Below are 20,134 nucleotides of genomic sequence, written 5' to 3' on the forward strand. Positions count from 1 at the left end.
TGAAAGAGCCTAATAAATGACACGTGTCCATCACATACATGCAAGACAGCACGGTAAACTCAATGTTCTAGGGTAGGATTTAAATTGGTAACAGTCTATAATTAAATAGGATAAAATTAACTTTCATCTGAAGGGTAGTTATGCCCCTTAGAAAATTATTTTGTTCCGCAGTTGTCAAAGCAAGTGATCTTATTTTTTTTTTCCTACTGTTTAAACAGTAAAACTTAATGTCTTGCATGAGCACTGTGATGCTGAATCTTGGGTGAGCATTTCACCTTCATTGATGCATATTTTTACCAATAGGTGTTTCGAATTTATCCGCTTACTTAAAATAATATAAAATATGACTGTGAAATGAACTTAGTTTTTAAGCAAAGGCAAAGACTTTCCTTCATAAAAATCTGTAGATAACATTTACTAAAGCACATTGTTCATATTTTGTTTCCTTGTAGTGCTGTGATGTATAACATAGTTTTTACTTTGAAAATTCCACTAAGATCTGGAGATGTGAAATTGAACTTAATAATACTGCACAGTAATTGGGACCCTGATCTACAGATCCAGAGACTCTTGCAAGGTTCTCCTTCCCATGGGGACAGTGACAGCTATTTCAGCATCTTTCCCTTCTCTGCCACTTCCTGCTACCCTTGCTGGAACAACTACTCTCTTCTAAAGGAGGGGAAAAAAAGAACTGTGTGTAAACTTAGTATCACTTAAAAAAAAAAAGTCATCTTGACTTTGTCTGTTGTAACTGATGTAACTTTTCCCATGCCAGCTATGTCCTTTGGGGAGGCATATTTGGATTTTTCAAGAAGGAAATGGGAATACAGCAGTAAATCTTGTCCTATCCAGCTAGTCCCCTTGTTTTATCTTTTTCTTGTGAAGCACTAATTGTAGTAGGACTAGTCCAACTAGCAAAGGACTATTCATTTGAATAGTGAGGGCTAGCAATGTGTTTTTAGATAAAGTGTCAGTCTACCTCTAATAAATTGTGTGTTTTGGCATACTTTCGTTCTTACTCATGCATACGGTGCCTTAGCATCTGTGCTCTAGGCACATAATGAAGATTTCTATAATCCCGAAGGGATTCTACCCCTTTTCTGAGTTCTCGTAATTCTTAACCTGGAAGATGAGAATTGTCTGGGGGGAAATACGGAGGAGCTGTGTTGTAATACAACTGCAGCAGAAACTGCTAATAGTTGCTATAGCCCACTTTAGTCCCCGGTAGATCTGTCTCCAGTGTCATTTCTACCTCCTCAGGAAAAGTGAAGAAGCAGTTGCAGGAAGAGGGTGAATGGATTTCTTTTTTTTTTTTTTTTTTTTCAAATAACATTATTGCACTGCAGGTTATCCAAGAAGCGCTAAGTAGCCTCACTGCATTCTCCAGTCTCAGTTCCAATCATTACATTTCTGCAATTGTCATTAATTGTCAGAGTCATGCTTTTCACAACTTCTTGGATGGTTTTATACACCTTTTTCTGGCAGTTGCTACAAGACAAACTGGCAGCTTAGCTAGTACCAATAACAGTGTTTGCAAATGAACATTTTAATGGCTGTTGCAATCTTATGTAAGACTACAATAGTGATCAAGCTGTGTATATATAAAACCCTTTTTTAAGTTGCTGGCATCTTATGCATTAAGACTGAACATCACGCAAATGAAATCCGGGAGGATGTGGGTGTTATATCTGCATGCATTTTAGAATTTTTTTTATTATTATTATTTATCAAACATACTTTGGAGGAATGCATTCTTCCACATCTCAAAGTCCTTCTCTAATGTGTTGGATCTGAAACCATGATATAGTGAGGATTTCATTTTCCTTTCATTTTAAATAGGCTTAGAAATATATTGAAAAAAAAAAAAAGGGAAACAGGAAAAAAGGCAAGGCAGCTGAAATGCACCTGGCAGAATAATACAATGAAGGTATTTGAATTGTAGTCTGTAAACAAACACTGTGATTTTTGTAATTACTCAGAAGTTGTCAGCTGTAAAACATTATGTCTGTATTTGAAGACTGTATTTTCACATTTACTTTTTTTTTTTTTTTTGAGAGGTGGTGAATTCATTTACTCGAGCAGGAACCGTGTATGTATGGATCAAGAGTAAAATGACATCACTCTGGAGAGTACCCCTTGCCTTCTCGAAAATACAGCAGTTATTTGAACTAAATTTCCATATATAGATATTAATACTGACTTTAAAAATACAAGTTTAGCTGTTACTTTATTATTTTCAAAATGCTAAAAAATGTTTCAGAACGAGATTAGAGAACAAGATAAAATACTACATGACAGCTAGTCATAGTTAAGTATAAAGAAATTGACAGAAGGGATTACGGCCTCCTCAGAGGCTTCTATATCTGTGGAAAGGTAGATTGCAAACTGCAGCTACCTTGTAATAATTGCATATTTAGTGCTAAATTTTAGATGTAGCAACTGTGAGCATTACAGCAAGAGTAAAGGCTAATCCTTCTATTACAAAGAGTTGCAAGGCAGGACCTGTGCCGGCTGGCTCTGCAGCTGCTCTCGGTGGGAGCGCTGGGCTCACTGGCTGCTGCCAGGTAGTAATCACAGGTTGCCATCAGAATCGTGATTCTCAGATTCCTGGACTAGTTCCCGGCTCACCTTCCCACTTGGGTTGCAGTATGTTCCCTGTTGCGTCTGCCCTTAGCTGCCCGTGCAGGATGCTACATGTCCTATCTCCCCACGTCAGATACAAATGTTTATTTGCCAAGGCATACTTTGCTTTCTGTACTTGTCTTTTCCTAGAATTATGCTGAAGATTTTAGTCCCAGTCCAGTAAAACTGTCATTTTGGACTCAGCTTCATTCCTGCTGTTGTGGCGCTGCTGCGCCTGCTCAGACCTCAGGGGTGGCGAGTGTTACTGAGGAACCCTTATTTCATACTTCCATGCCAGTGCGATTGAGCTTATACATATGTTCAGCCTTCAGTATAAGAAGCTGCTTTGATTTCAGTGAGTCGTCCTTTATCACATCCTTACATGTTTTGTAGGACTCTCTACCCACTAGATGTAAATAGAGCCTATGTAAGGAGAGAGTGTGCATAGCCACATACATGCTTTTAGCTTTGCTTGTAATCCTGTGATTTTAATTCTGAACATAGTCGTTACCAAGTGCCTTTCCATACTGCTGAGAGATTTTTATATTTGTATCGACCTAGATTTTCTTCTTCTTTTGGTTGGTGTCCTCCATTGTATTCAGGAAGGATATCGCCACTATCCAGCAGATGTAGCAATAAACCAAACAGCTTATTAGCAAAATTACAGTCAGCACCCGCTAGGTTCAAGGATCATTTCTGCTTCCAAACTGTTCACTTATTTACTGCATGTTACAATAAAAAAAGTAGCAATAATTGTTTACAAACTGCCAGAACTGAGAACTGGACCCTTAGGACTGAATATTCAAAACCAGCTACTGCAATTACCAGTGTGTTTAAATTGAAGAGGGTTTTTAAAAAAATTTTGGCTTCCTTAAGGACTGTAACACTGTTGAGTTCTCTTACACAACACTGGATCAAGATGAGGACGATGTAACCAGATACCCTGGCACAGTTGTGGTGGCTCTGGATAGAGGATCTAACATAACTGGTTCCCAGTGCTTCGGTATGTTTTTCTTTTCAGTGATAACACAGAGTTACATTTTATGGGAGACTTGAGTTCTTTTCACGCGAGTGGCCACTCAGGTCACCCAGCGTGACTTTCTGTATTATGTATATTGTATAGATTGATGTAGATCTGATGTCTATTTAATCACTGCCCGATTTAGATTTTAGAACTTCTTGTTATTGTTGTTTAAATATGCATAACAGCCCTTTTGAGTGTGACCTTTCTGTTGGTATGTGTCTTGGGAACAAAAGAAGGATTTCATAATGAACAGCCTTGCCATAATGAGTCATTATTTTTAAAAAATACAGCAACTATCTTAAGCAAATGTCATAATATATATTCCGTGGTCAGCACCAATTTGGACAAATTAAGCTGCATTCCACACTAAAATGCTGGTGTGCTAATACAAGAAGACAATTGTTTTAGTTGTTTCAGTGGGATTTTTTCACTGTTTTCTGCCCAGTCAGGCAAGTTCTCCCACATTACTTGGGAGATGAAAAGTGACGAGATTTTAAATAAGTCAACTAATTTTGCTCAAATAAGCTTAACGCATTCAACTATGGGGAATAAAATACATTTCACTCAGTAGAGATTTGTTGTTTGATTTATGGAGATTAGGTTTAGGTGGTTTATTTTATGTTTCATAATTATTTCTCTGTAGATTCATATCTCGTATTTAAATTCATCAATGACTGATGAAATGCTGTTCCATTGCATCAGCTGAAAGTTCTTGATATGACCAGCTTAATCCCCAGTTTTACTTTCATGACTTTGTGTGTTGAAATAACAAATGTCATTGTGTAAAAGCCCCTGGGAGCGTAACATCATAACCAGTGTTAATCTGTGTTACCGCCTTGAAACGGCTTCCTAGGGTGTTAGTTCTGCTGACCATGTAATCTCATCAAGAAAAGTGCTGGGATACAGAAGTGCATATAAAGTGTATAACTGCTGCAGTTAAGACGAGGTTTCTATATCAATTAGGGTGCTGCAGCAGCCCTCCTGTTCTCTTTATTTGTAGTAAAACACTGTCCTTACTGAGTTAACAGAAATCCTGTAGTTAAATTTAATGGGGATTACAACTTCACCCTCTCCCATATATCCATGGGACCTATGATTTTGTTGGCTGCAAGCCCATGAAAACGTAAGTCACAGAACGTAAGTAACGTTGCAGACATCTAGGCAAAAGTTACGCTTCAATGGTGATCCTGGTGATGTGCATGGAATAGCGCAGAAGGCAGTGACAGTCTGCGCAAGTTCTCTGTTTGTGTCATCTGCTTGCAAGATGAGATCTTACTGTGCAATGTAATAGACATCTTCATAATACCATATGTTGCTATGAAGTTTTAATGGCAAAGAGCAACTCTTAAGAAAATACAAAGGGATTACGTTGATTAATCCAAGAAATAACATTTTCATAAAGTAGAACAAATTGTTACATAGCATAATGAACATAAATCTGGAAAGATTAAATAATTTATAAAATAAAGATTAAATCTAGGACGCTCTAGCAAGATAGCTCTGTAGATGTTTTTGGTAGCGTTATCTCTCAAATTCAGATGTAGGCTCACTTTCTCCCTTAATTTAGCCATTCCTCACACAAGAACCTCTATCTAGCAGAAACCTGCTTCTTGTATTAATACATTTCACGAACTTAATTTACCTGGAAGTGCTCAAGAGTCTGCTCAAGAATATCCTTCACATTTTTCTTTTACAAAAGTACTTAGTCTAGTTCTACTCCCCCACCCCCCACCCCCCTTTCCCCGAGTTAGGAACGTTGATAAAACATTACCAACTGAGTTGTAAATAAATCATGCTTGGTTTCCATTAAACCTAAGGCAACAGACATACTAGCTTAATGAGAAGTAGAGGCATTATGTACTGAACACGCGTACGGGAGTTGTTGGGCAGTGCCGCCTCGTCTGCAGGTTTCCTATCCTTCCCAGTTTCACGGATTTTGCTGGCATTACTCATGAAAATTAAACACGGATTAAAACCTGGGCAGCAAAATAAATAAAGGAAACATCACACGAGCCGTGCCAAAACCCATATTTTAAACTCTTGCTGCTGTACGGGTTGGGACCCGGTCACTGTCCACACATGCCAATGGCCTTGGGCAGCCGGGGCTGGGCCAGGCACATGACAGGCCCATGCCCGCCTCACAGCCCGGCCTCTCAGACATTTCTGCCTCAAAATAAATCACGGATTTTTTTATTTTTTTTTTTAATTCTTCTATGTTCTAGTTAATTTCAAGGACACGGCGGGCCTGAGCTTCCCCCGACACTGCCTCGGCGGAGACCGGGCCCCGCAGCGCACCTGCCGCCCTCGCATGGAAGCGACGGCCCCGGGCAGGGACAATAACTCGGCCGCGCGCCCCATTCCTTTTTGACCATTTCTTTAACGTTTAAGTCACAACCTCCGTGGTTTTCGTGTGCACAGAACACGGCCGGCGGTGGGGGGGGGGGAGTTGCGAAGGCGTTCGCCGCGGCTTGGGCCCGCCCGGCTGCCGTCCCAGATGATCCCGCCCCGCCGCCCTCGCCCCGTCGTCCGCCCTCCCTCCGCTCCCCGCCCCCGGCCGTGGCGTAGCCGGGCTCGCTTTCCGTGATAGCTGCGAGCGGGGCCAGCGCCGCTCCGGGTGTGTGCGGGAGCCCGAGGAGGGGGGAAGCGAGCGCCATGGGGGAGGCGGCTCGGACTCTCCGCCGTCCTTATTAGAGCCGCCGCCCAGCCCAGCTGGAGCCATGGACAAAGCCGACAAGGTGCGGGGGGGCGGGCTCGGCGCGGAGGAGATCGTAAACAGCTGCGGCGGGAGGGTGATAGCGACGCCCCGGCGCCGTGGTGAGGGAGGGGGGCGAGCGGCCGGGCCGGGCGGGAAGAGGGGAGCAGGGGAGGGGGAAAGCGCCGGGGCGGCGGCCGGGCTCTGTCAGGCCCGTCCCGTCAGGCAGCGGCCGAGCGGAGGGGCAGGGTGCGGCCCGCGGCCTGCGGAGGCCGGTGGTGGCTGTGAGGGAGGGACGGGGACCGGTGGTGGGGGAAGAGGGACTGCCGTACCTCCCCGCTGGAGAAGGGACCCTAGTGGGATTCAGACGGGGCGTTTTCAAGGCTGGAAGCGGGAGCACGGCGTGTGTGTGCCGGGTCGGTGCCGCCCGGGGCGGGGGGCCGGGCGCTGGCCTCCTCCGGGAGGCGTCGGGCCCGGCCCGGCCCCGGCATAGCCCGGGCTCCGTCTGTTGGGGTGAAGCCCTGAGCGTCTCCCCTCGGTGTTGGCAAAGGGACGGGAAGCTCCGGTTTGGCCTTCTCCCTCCTGTTCCTTCAGGCTTTGTTTCCAGCTTAGGGAATAATTGCAGTCAGTGACATTTAATTTAAACCTGCCTGGTCGCTAGATGAGGCTTTTACGGGCTTCTTGATAACTTTGCAGTGTGAGAGGCATGTCACTCTTATTGAAATACTGTAAATACCAGGTTCAGGTTGAAGTCTTCAGTGTTAGGACATAGCCGATGGTCTCAGCTGGTTAGCTGAGTGGGAAAGGGCTGGGTAAAGCTCACTAATTCTACAAGTTGCTTCCCCCCCCCCCCAATATTTAACTTGGCTTTGTCAGGGTAATCAGTTTGCATTACTCTTAAGAGCCTTCAAACTGTGGGTATGGAGAAGCTTAAACTGGGATTTAAGAGTTCATATGATTTGTTACATATATGCAATGAAATGTTTCATCGTCAGGAGGTAGATCTAAACCATATATCTGACATGAATGTTACTATCCATAACAACCTGACCTTACTTTTAAGCTTCTATTGCAGCAGAATATGTTGCAAATTTGTAAATTATTCCTTTTTTTTTTTTTGTAGCTTTCAGCTTTGGCATCTCCAGGGGTTTTAACAGTAGGATTAATCAATAAAATAGCACTAGCTCCTGTAGCAAAGTAGATACTGAGTAATAATGTACTCTGTAAAGATATGTTACTTTTCATTTTGTACATGTGTCTAAGGAAGTTAGTGAACATTGTGTTATTACAGTATGGCTCCCACTGTTTCTTTCTTACTAGGCTTTCTGGTGTGATAATGATTTTAAATTAACTTTTTTTATGTTTTCTTATTTGCCTTCATGTAGAAAAACTGATCTTACTCTAAAACTTGTGTTAGTCTAATCTGTTGTACTCTTTGCTTTAAAATCTTGGGGTTTGTTGTGTTGGTGCGTCCCCCCCCCTTTGGTTCATCTGTAATTAGTACTGCAGTACGCTTGTGAAATATTTATTCCTTGTTGCTTGAGCTCTTCATTACCTGAGGTTCACACACACGTGCCCCTATCAAAACATTCTCTTTTTATTTGTTGGAAATAGCTTGTGAAAGCTGAAAATACACTGTGCACTGTGAACAACACAACAAAAGTGTTGACTCCAACTCTGTGATTGTCTTAATTCAGTGCAGTATTTCACCTTGGAGGTGCAGATAAGCTCTTTGAAGCAGAAACCATCTCCTTGTTTATACTGTTTGCAGTATATCTAGTCCTGTTGGTTTGTTATCCACTAGTAAGGCTTCTGGGCAGACAAATAATTAATACCTGATGAGTTTCTAAAATGATTCAACTATCTGGTTGCTTTTGTCTTCTCATCATACAGTAGCATCTTGATTAGGAGATCCCTTAATGCTTTGGGTTTGAACCTTTTGTGCTGTAAGAATTTAATGTAATCTTTTACTAGTGTAAGTGTTCGGTAAGGTTGCATCAGTTTTGGGTGCTGTTCGCTCATTTCCTTGATTTGGGCTCCTTTCTGCACCTGTATTGCATGGCATCTGATAAATGAATATTAAAGAATGTAGATGTGTTTTAACACTGCTTAACCTCTTCTCCCTTTCCCCTCAGAATGCTCTCTCAGCCACAGTAATGGTAACTGTACATGCTGACAGGAATAACTACTGTGGAATTAGAATATGAAGGAGCAGAACTATTGTGCTATGTTAAAGTATAGTATTTCAAGAGCAAAGGGAGATTGCAAATGCTTTTAATGGGGAATGTATTTGAACAGAGTTTTGTGGTGTTGGGTCAGTAAATCGGGATTGAGATGTCATGCACCAAGAACATTTGGACACCTAAATGACAAAAAGATGTCACTTTTAGATTGCCCTTCAGGTTTCTGTGACCTTAACTCTGGTATGACTTTGCTTGTTGTAATATGCTCAGTGATGTTTTGGCAGCTGACATAGAAGAAATCGTAATGAAGCTGCTTAAAAACAATTGTTTTATGATAGGATGTGTTATGATTTTTGTAGTGAGTGTGGAAGCTTCAATCTATGCCAGAACCAAAACTGCTTGTGTTAAAAAGTGTATGGGTTTCAGCAGTGAAGTGTAGGTTATTTTCCTATGAGAGATAAAACTTAGCATGTGACCTCTGCCACTCTTTCTATTGAAGCTGATTGTGGTAGAAAACTAAAGAGAAACAACTTCCTCTCTTAAAGGTACTGCTGTGCTTTGATTTTTCTCAGTGTCGTACCCTTGTCTTGCCCTGTGATTAAGACATTTGGTTCCATTAGCACAGTTGAGAAATCAGGTGAAGTTGCAAAATCAGTGACCTGTGTTTTGTATTAGTATTGCTTAAAGGCAGCCTGTTCTGCTTGCCCTTACTATTCTTGAGTGTTCAACAGTTGGTTTGATAACATGCTTGCAATAGAAGTAGATCTAGACCAATGTTTTGTACTCTTTATCCTATCCGACTTCCTTCAATGTTCCTTACCGATGGCAGAATTTTAAACTGAGGCAAACTGGGAAAGATCACTGTGCATGTTACTTCATCTTCAACCTTGAAAGTGCAGAAGAATATGGGTTTTGTGAGAGATTTTTTTTTTTTTGTTATAGAGAATATGTTCTCCGGTGAATTTATATGTTATTAATATGATACACGAACATCTTGACTTTTTGATCACAAATTTATTTATCATTGACTTGTTTGTGGAGATGAGGAAGCTGATTTGCATGAATGGTTTGTATTAATACTTTCAGTACATAGACCACAAAGCACTCAAATATTTCTACTTCGCATTGATAGTGTGAGTTTAAAAGTTTGTATGTACTGTTAAATGCTGTAAACTAGATAAGTGAAGAGGATCCTGTTGGTAGGGTTTTGTTTTTTTCATCTTTGGACAAGCTTTGTAGCTGTTAAATTTTATTTTTCCCCCTTTTTTCTAGAATATTCTGGTTTTGAGTTTAAACATGCCAACTTGTCGCGTTGTCCCACTTGCTTATTTTTTACATGTGTGAAAAAAAAAAAAACCCTTAATACTGAGCTTTGTTTTATTCTGAGCATGGTACTTTCTTCTGTGAAAGGGAAGGGGATTATGCATGGTTCCCTTATTATGAGCTGAGGGAAAAGGGAAAGACTGACTTCATAGTGTATTTGCTTTAAGTGTTGCATTGAAATTACTATGTTTAATCTAAATAGGGAGGATTAAATTTTGTGCTTTGTTAAATGGCCTGCTGCTGGTGTTTCCAGTTGGACTGCATATTTACCATTCCTGAAGTATCTGCCACTTAGAAGGAACTAATTATAGAAACAATGACTTCCATATTTGTAAAGTTTCTCTTAAAATAGATGAAATGTGACCTGTCTTACTACTGAAATGACTTTTAAATTATGAAATCCAAAATTCAAAAGCAGGATTGTTTTTTCTTACTTTTTTTTTTTAATTTGAGCTATGTTTTTATCTTACACTTGTGATGAGACTTCTTGTTTCCAGACTTGGAGACAGCAAACCAGCTGATTTTATTATAGCCCTCTGAAATGTGCCATGTGTCTGTTTTCTCACCCTGTGAATGGTAAGATTGATATCCAAGTGTTCTCTTCTAAGAGAGCAAGCTGACAGAGATCCTATTTAATGGAAAATGCTGAATGACATTAAGCTACAATGAACAACAACTTTTCTAAGATTAAACATACAGTGCTATAACTATAGGACAAAGTTTACCAGTCTGTTCCTGCTTGTGTCATCTTCGGTCTTTGCAGCTGTTGATGACTACAGTAGCTTTTATATAGGAAACAAAGGGTCTCTTCAGTATATATGCTGTCTAGAAAGAGTTGTAATTGTTGCACTGAAATATGTAATGACCTACTGCAAAACATTTTGTAAATTGAGAGTAGGGATATCTACAAAAGAGACTTCTGTATAAATCTTGGTTTCTTTTGAAGGAGTGTGCTTACACTAATAGGCAACTGATGGAAAATCTGATGTTTCAGCTGGACTTAAACTTATATTTAAAATCGAGTTTTGTTATCAGAGGTCAATTTCAATAAAGCTTTGTTCAGCTTTTTGATGTGGAAGGTTGAATAAACATGAAAAAGATGCACTCAAAATAAAATTAAGTTTGGTCTTGCAGTATTTGCAATATTTGCCTTTAGATTGCCTGATCAAAAACATATATTACTTTATATTAACTGTTTAGGGGTTGACTCTGCATTTACTGCTGTAAGTGGCAAAGTGCTAATTTTTTGGTGGTTGCAGACTAGAATAAACCTCAATACTGTGAGAGCAATTACAGCATAAATTAATATCAGAAGTTGTCTGTTGTAAGGATTAGCAAAAGTGTAGGAACCTTCCCCAAATTCTTTAGCATTTGACACATCTTTCTTGTCTAATTCTTTTTGTTTGCTTGTGGTTACAAACCAGTGGCATGATCAGTCCTGTTAGTTCTGTTCATCTGCACTTGTCACTCCACTTGTACTGGGTGGATGAAGACTTTGAGGAATCACATTTGTACATATTTGCGCGTGCTTTGATTTATGCACTTAGTATTTGTGTCTGAAACAAAATGCGATTTAAAAAAGGATCTCCTTTTTTATTCTGGAGTTTTATTTCAGTGGTCATTGGTTGCTATTTCCACTGAGTCTCAAGCATGTCAACACGGTATTTAATAAAAGTAACAAACTGTTTTGTTTGGCATTATTTCTATATCTGGCCAAAGAAGCACAGAGACAACCTGTTAAAAGAAATAAGAAGCCTCAGTTGGAGGCATTTTGAGATATTGAGATATTTGAGATAATGAGAAATTAGCAGCACTTTTGCTATTACTAAATTGGTTATTCTTTTCTCTTGCTTGTTTTACTTTCTCTTCCTACACTATTAAGAGAATAATATTTTTGTTGTTCTGATGATGTATTAGGACCCAGGAGACTTAAAATGCCATTTATTAAAAAGAGGAGTTACCTCGTTGTCTGTCTTTACCATCCCTCCCTCCTAGCTGAGAAAACCGGGGTCCTAAAATATCTGCTTAGATAACTTTGGGCAAATTCCTGAGGCTTGCTATTTTGTTTCCCTCATGTGTCAGGTAGAAACCACTAGCCATCTGTGAAATGTACTGAAATGTCTGGATAATCACATTGGAGAGTTACTTCTGTTTATATTCTGGTTTGGTTAGCAGTCTGACCTGACTTGGGCCACTTGCTTCCCCTTTTTGCTTTAAGTTTAATAAAGTTTTGTGTTCTTATCTGAAGACACATCCTATGTAAAAAGGAACTTTTAAGTATTTTAGAGGGACTGCTAAAATACTACAAGGAAGCAATATGTTGAAGTTAATTTTGTTTAGTTGTCAATACACTTGAGCTGTCTTTCTGTTTTCTAGCTTGAAGGGGAAATGGGTCCTTGTCTAATGAAATGTATCAGTTGTGCTAGAGGTTGCTCGTATCATGCTTGCAGAATGATTTTGAAATACCCATATTAAGGTTTTCAAGTTTTCAGTTCCTATTCTGATATATATATATATATATATATATATATATATATATATATATATAAGAGAGAGATAGATAGATACATATAGTGGCTACAGAACAAAATGCAAAATTTAAAACCAGGTTTACTCTATAAATTTTTCTTTTTGGTGAAATAAGCTTCTTAGAAGCATTAAAAAAAACCTCCACAAACCAAACAAACCTGTAGGTACAGATTAAATTGCATAAGAGAAAAGTGTTTAAGGTGTAATGCATGTAAAAGATTTCTGAAATGCCATTTTGATTCCTTTAAATAAAAGACACTATCAAAGTTCTGTAGGCAAAAAAGAAATTAACTTTGAAATACACCCATATGTGTTTATGATTACAGGATATTCTGTATCTTTATTTTACCATTATAGACAAGCTAAATATGTTATGAGCTGTACAGAAAACGGTAATTAAATGTATCAGCCAATTACTCTGTCATAGCAATAGTTAATCATTACCTGTGTAAGAGACTGGGCAACAGGAAAAGAAACATTAAAGTTGTCCTTCTAGTTTGGGCATCTCTGAGTTGCTGAACCCAGCAAAATCAAGCAGAATAATTCAAATGAAATTTTCCAAAACTTGTGAAATTACATGATACCAGTGTGTTGTGCGTTATTTTTTTAAAATAAATTAAAAAAAAAAAAAAAACCAAAAACAAACTACAAAGCAAAAATACTACCAAAAAAAAAAAAACCCCACACCAAAATCTTAAAGATGTATAGTCCTATTTTTATTGGAAAGATTTAAATAAATTGAATACTATACAAAATACTTGGATGGAAAAGTAAGGTAGGGATTATCTTTGCAAATGACAAGAAATACTTTGCTATGGGAGCCACTTGGCTCCTGTTTTGATCAGTTATATCTCTTTTTTTTTTTTTTTTAGTACTTGATGTGAAAGAGTGTTATCTTATAATACTAATAATGAATGATGATATAATACAAATCACAAAAATCATTGTAATGGGACTGTTCTGCAACTGTCTTGCCATTAAGGAATGACTTTCATATTTCCACATTAATATCCCAAAATAATGTAGGGAAAGAGCAAACAACCAGACAGGAAAGACCTTGGGCCTTTATATAGGGAATCTTGTCCCAACCTGTATCATAAATAAAACGTTTTGACTATTTTCCGAGCCAGTACTGGAGCGGTTTATAATTAGTATCTTGGCTAAAGTTCTCTTGACGTATTGCTGGGAGATAGTGACCAGCAGATTAGGAATAGTTGTCTGAAAGCTTTCGGTGCTTCATTAAGAATACCATATCTGTAAAGCACTCACCCTTAGTTTTACTGTTGAATTTTCTAAGGATGAGGCAGTCTTGGTGTGTTCCTTTAATGTTTATGCCATCTAGTTTTGTAGGCCAGCCCACAACTGAATCTATTCTTACGCAAATATTTTTGCCTGGCAATCTTGAAATAGCATGGAAAAAAAAAAACCTCTTAGTTTTCAGGGAGGGGTTTGAGTGTCAGTATTTCTGTCACTTATTACGTGATCACAGTACACAAGCACTTGACTTTTTTTTTTTTGTTAAGGAAAGGTGTTTCTGCCCATGGTGCTGTGTGTTGAGGAGGATGCCCTGGGGTTTTGCAGGGGATGGGCAAGTGACCTGGTGGCTGCGGGCTGAGCCTGGCCTCAGGGAGGGTGCTCTGGGGCCAGCAGGGCTTCCATGGCTGTGGCACCAGCTCCCTGCTCCTGCTGCACTGCTGTTTTTCCTCTGCATGTAACTGAAGGAGTTGAAAAAGAGTTAACGTAGAAGGAAGAAATGTTCACTTACTACCTAACAATCAAAAAATGCATTTAATTAATATTATTAATACCACTGTAATGCAGACCTTGTTGCACAGCAGGTAGTGATGCTTCTGTATTGGCGCTTATAGTCGTAAGCATTTTCAGAACAGTCATTTATAACCACTTTTTTTGACAGGGATGGTGTATCTTGTCACTTGGTAAGACATATTTTTTCCTCCTGCCACTCTTAATTCCGCTTTTATCCTTTTATTTATTTTTTTCAGATATTTTGTTTTCCTTTTTGGATTGCTGCTAAAACTTCAGGTCTCTTATGCTACAATTTTATCTGTAAATGACTCATGTTCTTACTCAATAAGATATCAAAGCAGAGGCTCATTTTGTTGGAAGGGACATTTTCTGCTTTCCCAGCACGCTTTGACAAGTCCAAAGACGGAGAAGCTTCTCGAGAAATGGTTAAAAATAATCATGGACTCTATACTTCACAATTTTTGCTTCCCCCACCCATTTTGTACCTTTTTTTTTTTTGAATCCTCAGTTCATTTATAAACAAGCTTTGGCCTTGGTCACTGTGGCTTGTGGAATGTCTTACCATCAAAGTTGTTAAGGATGTAACTTTGATCTCAAGTTAATACTTGCAGACATCCTGCAGACAATGGTCTTTTACCCTAAGTAATGTTTCACTTAGAAAGCTTCCTCCTGTATTTATAAAGTTCACTTTTGGTGAGGTGTAGAGTATTTTGGAAAAAGTGAGTGATGTTTAAATAGAAATTATTTGGTGAACTGATATTTACAGGAAATGGCTGATGGCAAAATTTGAGCTAATACTGCGTAAAATCTCATGAAAGAAGTATGAATTAGCAAATTTGATGATGGACGGGTAAAAATAAAAAGAGAGGAAGACACTTCATATATAACAACACTTTTTGTAAGAAAAGTTGGATTCCACTTGTACAAGTCATCCGTATAGCTGTTTTAGAATGACTGCCTTCACAATTACCTAGTTTGAATGTCATATTTGGAGTTGAAAAGAATGCATTGAGCAAAAATTTTGGTTTAATTTTTGAAATTGGCAGGGAATTCTAATATTACAATAAGTAATATGTATTGAAAAGACTTCTATATTGTAAAAATATAATGCATCAGCCACTGGTAGTTATGATGATATAATAGTGAATGTAATACTTATGTGAAAGTTAGGGAGTTTTTAAAGTCTCAACTATGTTTTCTTTTCCTCTCCTCTTTCTTGGAGTGCATGACAGCAAAGTACTTAAATACCAGTTGGTTTTCACCTCATTTAGTGAATTACAGCGTAACTCCTCATCTTAGTAATTTACTTGATGATGATTCTACCTTTTGCTCAGTAATTATATTTTCTTGTATGTAAATGTGTCAGACTAACTAAATAACGATCCAGTACTCTGTGTGAGTGGGTCTTGACCTTACTTTTTCTATTTCAGTCTGATACATTGAAGTATCTACTTATCAAGTAAAAGTAGCCTTTCTCACTGACTGGGACAGTTGTATTTTCAAAACATTTTTGTGCTTGCCCCTCCCACCTCCTCCACCTCATGCTGCTAAACAAATATGGCATCTTATTTAAAAAAAATAAATTTGGGGGGTGTTTTGTAATAAGTTTGTACATTCAGGTATTGGACAGTAAAGCAGCCTCTAGTTGGATTGTGGGTTTGACACAGAGCAAGGGCATGGACTGAGAAGTGTGTGGTAGACATGGGACTACCTGCCATTATGTTTTCAGAGTTTCCATTATTTAACTGTTTCTGTTCCTGTGGATGTTGTACAGGTAGTGGCAAGGATATAAGACTGCCCACAGCACATCAAACCTTCAGGCTCTCCTTTTTGTAAAATAAGTGCATGTCCTCATACAGGTTATGTGTTGCCTTTGGAATTCTTTCTTAGACTAATGCAAGGAAGATTTTCTGGAGTCCCCGCCTGCTTTAGAGAGAATCTTCTTAGAAACTGGTATTCTATGAGATACTAATGTGACACAAGTGTCATTAAGCTGATATCTTTGTACAAAAAAAAAATGCTTTTTGTCCAAATGTAACTTACAATGAAATGTAGAATTTAAGGGTACTTTTGGATCTGCAATTGTCTTATTGAATAGAACATTTTTCATTGTTTAAGTATAAGATCCAGCTGTTCCATACAAGACCAAAAGTGTGGGTAAAAACACCTTTCAAACTGCTGAGGGTACCTTAAGGATTGGAGGAGATACTTTTCTATGAAAGCATAGTTTAAAACTTATTTCTAAGCAGTCTCTAATGCCTTTTTCATGGCAGAACTTAATCATATTCTTAATGCTTTAAAATGTTAAAATTGTGCAGATGGAATGTGTGTGGGGGGTTCTTCTGTGATACACCATCTATTTTAGCAGTAAACCTATGGTTTACTGCTGAGAAATCTCTCTTATAATTGCCTAGGAACGTGGTCAATTTTGTATAGTAGGCCAGGCATTACTACATCTTCCATATGTTGGTTTCACTTCTGAAAGCCTACACAACTGTGCTCCACCTACAGTGCTAATTTGATTTCTTTCTGTGCTCAGACTAGTATATCCTCTGCAGGATCTGAACTTCAGTTCCTTTTAAATTCGTTAGTGTTTCTATTGCACTTTGAAAATGTAAAGGTTAATACAAATGTTAAACGTTGGTGATCTGTATTACACCCCATGCTGTTTGGAAGGATATAACAAGCACTTGCTGACTGTTTTCCACCTCTTTCAGATTACTGCAGAAATACTGTAGTCTTATCATCCATTTTCCTGCTATTTGTGGTAATTACCATACAGCTTTATGAATCTGTATTTTCCCAAACAATTAATGATTGTATTAATGAAGACATCATTTCTTTTCTCTTTAAGAATGTCAAGCTGTCAGCTGAAGTAGAACCATTTATTCCTCAGAAGAAGGGTCCAGAAACACTAATGATCCCAATGGCACTTCCTAACGACAGTGGAGGAATTAATGGCATGGAACCAACTCCCATCCCTAGCTACCTGATCACTTGCTATCCATTTGTACAGGAAAACCAATCCAATAGGTAATAAGTGGTTGTGATCTTCATGGAAGATAATATATTTTTGAATTAGTTTAAACTTTTGGCAGACTTGAGAGGAGTTGATGACTGTTGACTGTGTATTCATTTTGTTTACCGTATTTAATCTTCTGACCCTTCATGGGTGAGGATGAAGTTTCTCTGTTGCCAATCTTTTTTTTCTTTTACTTCCTTCTCTCTACTTTTCTCTATTCATATTCTGTGCTGCTTTTCTTTCCTTGGATACAGAGGTCTGGTACAAATCCCTCACAAAGTCACCTGCTATGCTTTTGCATCTTCCAGGGCAGTAAAGAGGTCTGTGTCTGAATCTCTGATGCTGAAGCAAGGCTCCAGGTGTCCAACTTGGATCCTGCCATGGCAAAACAGTATGCAGCTGACACTTGTATTGAGTGTAGCTGTATCCTGTTCTCTTTGCATCACTAGTTATAATACATTGAGTTTAGGAACTCGTTATTCTAGCCCAGATGTGGTATTCACTGTGAATGCACATCTTCAATGTTGATTATTTTGTATTGAAGGCATAAATAATTGTTGCTGTTTGATTTTTTTTTTAAATGTACCCAGTGTTTATTTGGACAGCACTTTAGTGCTGCTGCACTCGAATAGGTAAGAACAAAAATAATCCTTTAGCAACTGCCTGCTGCAGATCTGTAAGATTATCCTGAATCTTTACTTTTCCTGTTCTCTTTCTCTAATATTCGAGCCTCTACATTTTCCATGTACACGGTCTCCTGGTCTCTTGGGGGTTTGAAGAGAAAGAGAATTGGGTTCATAGTTTCCAAGGGAGTCTTTTTGTAGTATGCTGTATCACAAATAAACACAGGAAGAAGTCTCCATGCTTGGTTTCAGTAGTAAGTTTGTAAATGCCTGTTTTCATGTGTGCTTCTTCAGGCCTGCATTTACATAGGTATTTTGAACAAGGGTGAGTTGGCAACTTAACATTCTGAAGCACTTGGTCCCCAATTAGCTAATGAATGCTAGTGTTTGACATGTCTGCTAGCTTACCTTGTATAAGCTTAGGTATCTTCTTAGGTTATACGTGTTTTCTGAAACAATGAAATTGTAATGGATCTGAAGTACTTGTCAAAGGAAATGCCTACATTTTATTTCTAAGTTTAATAATAGAAATTTTATAAATTTATACAAATGCCAAGATCAACAGAGATAATGATTTTGTGCGTGAATGTAATTTGAGCTTATGAATCATTTAATTGGCATCTCTAAGAAGTCCTAATAAATTTAAGTTCAGTTATTAAAAGCTAGGAGCTCATGAAACAAATGAGTTGTGGTTATTTGGTTGGTTGGTGGGTGGTTTTTTTTTAAGGGGGTGGTAGAGATCTGAATTTCTCTGAGAGGAAAAATCTTACTGAGCAGTTGTGTTTCCTTTTGATTTTTACAGACAGTTTCCATTATACAACAATGACATCAGATGGCAGCAACCCAACCCAAATCCTGCAGGACCATACCTTGCTTATCCTATAATATCTGCGCAACCACCTGTTTCTACAGAATATACGTATTACCAGCTGATGCCAGCACCATGTGCTCAGGTCATGGGTTTCTATCATCCTTTCCCTACTCCCTATTCTGCGCCCTTTCAAACAGCAAATGCTGTAAATACAGTTACTACAGAATGCACTGAGCGTCCCAACCCGTCAGGCCAGGTCTTTCCATTATCCAGTCAGCGGAGCAGAAGCAGTAACAGGGGACCAGTCATACAAAAAGTAAGTCTGGTTTTTAATAGGATAAGTAGAACTGTATAAAGAAAATATCTTTGCACAGGAAGCATGCATCTCATTTGAGCAAGAACAGGTAGTATCAATAGAAGGAAAGGTGGGCAGAAAAGGTGTTAAATCAGATATTAAGAAAACTCTGTTTACACAGACATTCTGTGGTAAAGTACTTGGTGAGTTTGTAAAGTCTGGAAGTAGAACATGGGGAACTCCCTTCTACTGCCACTCTGCTGGTTTGGTCTCAGCTTAGAATTACTTCATTGGGGAACAAAGGAAGTATATCCCATACATTCTTTACCTTTTTTTGATACTTCCACATCATAACGAACAGTTCATGCAGAAAATACTGCGAAGAGGTTAATAAATCAAACATTTTCATGAATGTTTCCCTTAATCTCTTTGTCTTTAAACATGTGGCTTCTGTAGAGAGCATTAGAACTTTTAATTGCTTTACTTGATCACAGCTATGAAGTCAAATCATATGATTTATGTTTATGTGTGGCTAATCTTTTAAAACAGCAACAGCAGTTACAGACGCACATAAAAAGTAAGCGTCCTCCAGTGAAAAATGTCGCCACTCAAAAGGAGACTAGTTCATCAGGTCCTGAGAACAGATCAAAGATTGTTTTGTTGGTCGATGCATCACAGCAAACAGGTAATTTCTTTCTTGTCTTCTAGGTGTACAAAACATGTTAGTTACCATCTTTCCTAAAAGAGTCCTTCAGACTCTTCTTGAAGGAGTTGATTATTATTAATAGTTGGACCTAGACATATTTTTTAAAGAAATTCAATGCTGGTTTTAATTTTATTAAAAGGAAATTGTTGTCACGTGCAAAGGCTTTGGCTTTTTCCATTTGTTTTTATGACGTGTAGGTTTTTCATGCCTCTTAACAATTCCTGCACAAGTCATTATATTTTTATTGTGTCTTGCAGACTTTCCTTCAGATATAGCTAATAAGTCACTTTCTGAGAGCGCCTCTACAATGCTTTGGAAATCAAAAGGGAGGCGCAGAAGAGCTTCTCACCCTGCTGCAGAGTCCTCTAGTGAACAGGGTGCAAGTGAAGCAGACATTGACAGTGACAGTGGCTATTGTAGTCCTAAGCATGGCAATAACCAGGCTGCAGCCATGACTTCAAGAAATACGGATTCTTGTGCAATGAATGTATGTAAACATAACTGAATAACTTACCTATACTTGTATCCTACAGGCTA

At 38.7% G+C, this 20,134-nt stretch overlaps 1 protein-coding gene across 2 annotated transcripts in view; it reads left to right on the top strand.

The window, feature by feature from the left end:
- The first annotated feature begins 6,173 nt into the window (after nucleotides 1-6,173).
- Nucleotides 6,174-20,134, top strand: part of SECISBP2L (SECIS binding protein 2 like) — a 29,347-nt gene continuing 15,386 nt past the window's right edge. Inside the window, exons 1-5 of one of the 2 annotated variants that reach the window (XM_074599967.1) lie at nucleotides 6,174-6,381; nucleotides 16,995-17,173; nucleotides 18,588-18,912; nucleotides 19,441-19,576; nucleotides 19,855-20,084. In XM_074599967.1, the coding sequence (XP_074456068.1) occupies nucleotides 6,364-6,381; nucleotides 16,995-17,173; nucleotides 18,588-18,912; nucleotides 19,441-19,576; nucleotides 19,855-20,084 (888 nt within the window). In that variant the 5' untranslated portion in view covers nucleotides 6,174-6,363. Of the gene's footprint in view, nucleotides 6,461-16,994; nucleotides 17,174-18,587; nucleotides 18,913-19,440; nucleotides 19,577-19,854; nucleotides 20,085-20,134 lie in introns of both variants that reach the window. The other variant, XM_074599966.1, reaches the window with a different exon arrangement.

This window comes from Larus michahellis, chromosome 9 (assembly GCF_964199755.1).
Source record: "Larus michahellis chromosome 9, bLarMic1.1, whole genome shotgun sequence".
NCBI classification, from domain to species: Eukaryota; Metazoa; Chordata; class Aves; order Charadriiformes; family Laridae; genus Larus; species Larus michahellis.